The 6,000-nt window shown below is 46.5% G+C and overlaps 1 protein-coding gene across 1 annotated transcript; it reads left to right on the plus strand.

Annotated features, from left to right (window-relative positions):
* The first annotated feature begins 619 nt into the window (after positions 1-619).
* On the plus strand, positions 620-1,748 carry LOC100281625 (meiosis 5). Its single transcript, NM_001197019.2, has 3 exons — positions 620-827; positions 935-1,094; positions 1,196-1,748. The coding sequence occupies exons 1-3, from the start codon at positions 722-724 to the stop codon at positions 1,518-1,520; spliced, it is 591 nt and encodes a 196-aa protein (NP_001183948.1). The 5' UTR covers positions 620-721; the 3' UTR covers positions 1,521-1,748.
* Positions 1,749-6,000: the final 4,252 nt, after the last annotated feature.

The raw sequence follows: 6,000 nt of genomic DNA on the forward strand, positions 1-6,000 counted from the left end.
GCGATGGAACGGCACACCCGCATCTAATTTCCAAGTTAACATGCACACACCATCTAGCTTGTACTCGAATCAAGATGTTATTTTTACCCTTAGAAGTCGTTTGGTTTACATGTTGCTAACGTAATGGGTAATTGATAACGTTAAATCATGTTTGTTTAAATCTAACCGTAATCGATACCACACTACAAATGAATACCGTCTTATTCAAATTTGTTACCGCCGATATACGAGTGTTAATTGTTACCAATACAATTTACGTTACGTTTCGCGAACCAAACGATACCTTAATTCTTTACACACGAATTTAATAAATCTCCCACGCATGTTACCTGACAGAACATCCATGCCTCTTGTATTTCTAGTTTGACGAATGCGGTGTTACTGAATTTTTGAAACAAACCAATCGCCCGCGCGGATTCAGGCCGGAGAATTCTACACCCGTAGCACTGAGCTGGCTGGATTCAATGCCAACCGTACCAACTACTAGTCTACTATACAAAGCCGTGCCAAGGTCCCACCGGTCATCAACGGTGGAATGGAACCGCTCAATGGCAGGTGCCGGTGCATGGCGCGCGCCAGCACCTCTATATAAACCTAGCGGGTTCAGTGTTCCAGTGCACACTCGCTTGAGCATATAGTGTGCTCTTCTCTTCCTCTTCCAGTTGGTATTCTTTATCTGAAACATAGTACAGAGGAGGAGAGGAGAACGAGAGCTAAGAAGATGACCGGCAAGGTTCTCCTTGTGGCCGTCCTTATCTTGGTGGGCGTGGCCTCTCGATGCTCGGGCAGTAGGGGCCTGCAGGGCGATCACGTTGCTGAACAGAAGTGTACGTGTTGTGTCTCGTAATCCGATGTGCTTGGCTTTTCTTAGTGTAACAGAGTAACAAACGCCTGCATGTGTCAATGTGTGCCTGGTGTCGTCTGTTGTTCTCAGTCGGTGGCGGTGGCTATGGAGGTGGCGGTGGGTACGGAGGCTACGGCGGCGGTGGAGGAGGAGGTGGTGGTGGGTATGGCGGTGGCGGCGGCGGCGGCGGCGGTGGGTACGGAGGCGGTGGCGGCTACACACCCGGCTACTCTGGCACCGGCACCTGCGAGTAAGAAGCAAAACAAAAGATAGCTAGATCTATGCATTCAAAAATCAAGATACATCTATATATATATGACATTTGTTGAGTACGAACGTACGTACGTGCAGCTACTGGAAGAGCCACCCGGACGCCATCATCTCGTGCATCGGGTCGCTGGGCAGCATCCTCGGCTCCTTCGGCGACGTGTGCAGCGCCTTCTTCGGGAGCAAGCTGCAGACGCTGCAGGACGCGCTGTGCAACACCCGCACCGACTGCTACGGCGACCTCCTCCGCGAGGGCGCCGCGGCCTACCTCAACTCCATCGCCGCCGAGAAGTACGCCTACAGCACGCAGCAGGTTCAGGACTGCATCGCCGTCGCGCTCACTTCCAAGGCCGCCGCCGTCGCGCAGGCCGCCATGTTCAAGAAGGCCAACTACGCCTGCAGCTACTAGCTAGGCCTCGCGCATCATCAGCGTATAACGTACGCACGCAATGTTCGTTATATAATTCCATACGTATATGGGTGTGCAAGGTCCAGACCGACCAGCTGTATGTCTTCATCGTTGCCTTCGTTTCTGCGTCGTCCTCCCATGCATGTTTATGCATGATGCCGTGCCGTCTCGTTGTCAGCTGGTTCAGTAGTGATGCTTACTTTCTTGTCGTTGTTGCTAATGTAAGAAATAAGACGATGCGTTGACTGCTTAATTTGCTTGTGAAATTCTATAGTCCGTGGCCTTACGAAACGCACGGGCACTCGGGCGCAATACCGCAACAGAGTCCTTTTGAGGAGTGCCGCAGGCTCGATAATACTCGGCAAATGCTTTGTCATCGAGTGTAGCACTCAACAAAGAGGTTTTGATGAACTAGTTATCGGCAAGGGTCTCTTTGCCGAGTATTTTATGTCGAGCATTCCACAAAGAAAAGTCGTCGTAAAGATGATTAAGCCTTTGCCGAGTGTCCGTCTTACCGATACTCGGCAAAGGGAGCTCTCGTGGGCCCCACATCGTTTTTATGCGGAGTGTGCAAGACGGCACTCGGCAAGAAAGAGCCTTTTGTCGAGTGCCCGGCCCACAGGCACTTGGCAAAGCCCCACGTTGTTTTCAGTGCCTAGTGTGCAAGACGCCACTCGACAAAGAAAGAGCCTTTGCCAGTGTCCGGCCCACGCCGTTTTCTGTGCCAAGTGTAAAAGCTAGCACACGGCAAAGCTTTCTTCTTTATCGAGCGCCACGACCATGACACTCACTAGAGAAGCTTTACCGGTTCTCAGATGTCCCTTCTTTGCCGAGTGATTTAGTCATTGCACTCGACAAAGTAGCTCTTTGCCGAGTGTCACACTCGACAAAGTAACCAGATACCCACCTTTTTATTTATTTTGTTATTCCATCCAAACAAACAAAAGATATATATCGTTGATATCACATAATCATCACATGTATCACCATCAGTACCACATATTTTACAAAGAGCACAAAGCTCACAAGTTTTTCATAAACATCACTAAGTTCAGACCAAGTATTATGAACATCAACAAGTTTCACAAACATCAGTATCACCAATACTCACAAACATAAGTATCACAAGTTTCACAAACATAAGTTTCGAATCACCACTAAGTTCAGAAGAACATTAGCGAAGTGGCCAGCTGGACTAGTTCGGTGAAGGGTTGGGCGAACCACAAGGGTTGTTTGATGTCGTCGATTGATTCTGCACAAAGAAGAGATTGCATGCGTGAGATCAGATGAATATATATCGTACACGACTAAAATTTTCATACTCACGGGAGTAGAAAACTAGGGAGGTTGAGCTCCAGGGAACAACATAGGTGGTGGACCAAAACCTGATGTAGCGCGAAGACTCTACATGTAATGAAACATCTTCTTCATCCTTTGCTGATCGACCAAGCGAGCCGTTTGGTCGTCTATCAACCTTGCCTCCAACTCCATACGTTGTCTTCTCTCTTCTTCTAGCTGAGTTTGTAATATTTCGCCCTAATGTTATGATAACACAAAGAAAAGATATATAATAATCAATGAACGACGAATAGGTAGGGGATAACTTAGCGTTCTTGTATGTGATGTTGTGAGCTGTCTTGTCGAGGTTGTATGGCTGGGCTCACGCTCGTGCTCCTTGCTCGCACCTGAGATAGAGTGGGAGTGGAGGACAAGTCGATTGCCTAATAGGTAATCTAGTACCGCACATGCCTCTTGCCTCCTCCGAACCTCATGAGGAATCTCTGTCGATGTCCTCTCAGTCCTTGAATTGTATTCTGGCCCATGGATCTCCTTTGCCATGACAGTATACTCACTGAGATGGCTATGGATGGTGGGGTTACTGTACACCTCGAGCTTGTCCTCCAAGTTGTACGTGATGGCGGACATCGTCTTGCCTTTGTGGGCCATATCATATGCTAAGAAGATGGAGCAAGGGTGGCCACCATGTGATGCCGACTACGTGATAACCAATGAGATGGTTAGAAATCATGCATAATCGAATGTTCAACTAAATAAAAGAAACCATGTACCCATGCTTCTGTGTATTTGGTAAGGCTATGGTTGCCTTAGTGGTGGGAGGCACCTTGCATCATCAAACATCGGTCCCAGCAAGCATTGTGCGTCTTGTGCCACTCGTTGGAGCACCACCTTTGCACCATCTGATCCCAGCACTCAGGATGCCCGACACACCAATAAGGAGTCATCTACAACAAATTAAGTACACGACATATTAGAAGATAAATTTAAGCATATTTAATATCAATATTAATGTTTTGTATTAACCTGCAAGTACTGGTCCGAAGTCAACAACATGGTTCTAGCAACCTTTTTGCTCCCATTCTCTCCAAGGATGGAGGCATGGAAAGTTGTGATGGCCTAGATGCACACCTTAGAGTTCTTGCTTAAACCGTTATGCCTTGTTGTTGAATTCCGTACCATCCTGATCTACTGCATTGGGGCGACAGTGTTGAAAGTCGCCTAGAGGGGGGGTGAATAGGGCGAAACTAAAATTTACAAAGTTAATCACAACTACAAGCCGGGTTAGCGTTAGAAATAATAATGAGTCCAAGAGAGGGCGTGAAAACAAATCGCAAGCGAATAAAGAGTGAGACACAAGGATTTGTTTTACCGAGGTTTGGTTTTCGCAAACCTACTCCCCGTTGAGGTGGTCACAAAGACCGGGTCTCTTTCAACCCTTTCCCTCTCTCAAACGGTCCCTCGGACTGAGTGAGCTTCTCTTCTCAATCAATTGGGAACCAAACTTCCTGCAAGGACCACCACACAATTGGTGTCTCTTGCCTTGATTACAATTGAGATGATCGCAAGAAAGAATGAGAAAAAGAAGCAATCCAAGCGCAAGAGCTCAAATGAACACAACAAGTCTCTCTCACTAATCACTAAAGCTTTGTGTGGAGTTGGGAGAGGATTTGATCTCTTTGGTGTGTCTTGTATTGAATGCTAGCTCTTGTAATGTAGTTGAAAGGTGGAAAACTTGGATGACTTGAATGTGGTGGTGGTTGGGGTATTTATAGCCCCAACCACCAAACTTGACCGTTGGTGGAGGTCGCTGTCGACGGGCGCACCGGACAGTGTCCGGTGCGCCAGCCACGTCACCCGGCTGTTAGGGTTCGACCGTTGGAGCTCTGACTGGTGGGGTCGCCTGGCTGTCCGGTGGTGCACCAGACAGGTACTGTAGACTGTCCGGTGCGCCTCCCGCGCGTGCTATGACTCTGGCGCGCACTGTAGCGCATTAAATGCCTCTGCAGGTGACCGTTGGCGCCGTAGTAGCCGTTGCTTCCGCTGGCACACCGGACATTGTCCGGTGGCTCACCGGACAGTCTAGTGAATTATAGCGGAGCGCCCTTGGAAATTCCCGAAGGTAGCGAGTTTGGCTTCGACCGCCCTGGTGCACCGGACACTGTCCGGTGCGCCAGATCAGGGTGCCTTCCGGGTTGTCTTTTGCTCTATTGTTTGAACCCTTCTCTTGGTCTTTTTGTTGGCTTATTGTGAACCTTTGGCACCTGTAGAACTTATAGACTAGAGCAAACTAGTTAGTCCAATTATTTGTGTTGGGTAATTCAACCACCAAAATCAATTAGGAAATAGGTGTAAGCCTAATTCCCTTTCAATCTCCCCCTTTTTGGTGATTGATGCCAACACAAGCCAAAGCAAGTATAGAAGTGCATAATTGAACTAGTTTGTATAAAGTAAGTGCAAAGGTTACTTAGAATTGAGCCAATATAAATACTCATAAGATACGCATGGATTGTTTCTTTATTTTTAACATTTTTTGGACCACGCTTGCACCACATGTTTTGTTTTTGCAAATTCTTTTGTAAATTCTTTTCAAAGTCCTTTTGCAAATAGTCAAAGGTAAATGAATAAGATTTTGCGAAGCATTTTCAAGATTTGAAATTTTCTCCCTTTGTTTCAAATGCTTTTCCTTTGACTAGACAAAACTCCCCCTCAATGAAATCCTCCTCTTAGTGTTCAAGAGGGTTTTGATGTTTAATTTTGAAGAGGGTATACCAATTTGAAATTATATCACAAATAAGATACCAATTTGAAAATACTTCTTTAAAATCAAATTGAAAGACAAATTTTTGAAATTGGTGGTGGTGCGGTCCTTTTGCTTTGGGCTCATGCTCTCTCCCCCTTTAGCATAAATCGCCAAAAACGGAATTATTAGAGCCCTTGCTAACTACTTACTCCCCATTTGGTAAAAGACATATGAGTGAAGATTATACCAATGTTGGAGAGTTGCTCGGAGTGACGGCGAAGGATGAGTTATGGAGTGGAAGCCTTTTGTATTCGCCGAAGACTCCAATTCCCTTTCAATACACCTATGACTTGGTTTGAAATTTACTTAAAAACACATTAGTCATAGCATATATAAAAGAGACATGATCAAAGGTATACTTATGAGATATGTGTGCAAGAC

Source organism: Zea mays, chromosome 9 (assembly GCF_902167145.1).
Source record: "Zea mays cultivar B73 chromosome 9, Zm-B73-REFERENCE-NAM-5.0, whole genome shotgun sequence".
NCBI lineage: Eukaryota > Viridiplantae > Streptophyta > Magnoliopsida > Poales > Poaceae > Zea > Zea mays.

Bases quoted from the DNA above. Each gene is read 5' to 3' on its own strand.
- LOC100281625 (NM_001197019.2), top strand. From the start codon at position 722: ATGACCGGCAAGGTTCTCCTTGTGGCCGTCCTTATCTTGGTGGGCGTG. The intron at 828-934 runs GTACGTGTTGTG...TGTTGTTCTCAG, and splicing joins TCACGTTGCTGAACAGAAGT to TCGGTGGCGGTGGCTATGGA. The intron at 1,095-1,195 runs GTAAGAAGCAAA...ACGTACGTGCAG, and splicing joins TCTGGCACCGGCACCTGCGA to CTACTGGAAGAGCCACCCGG.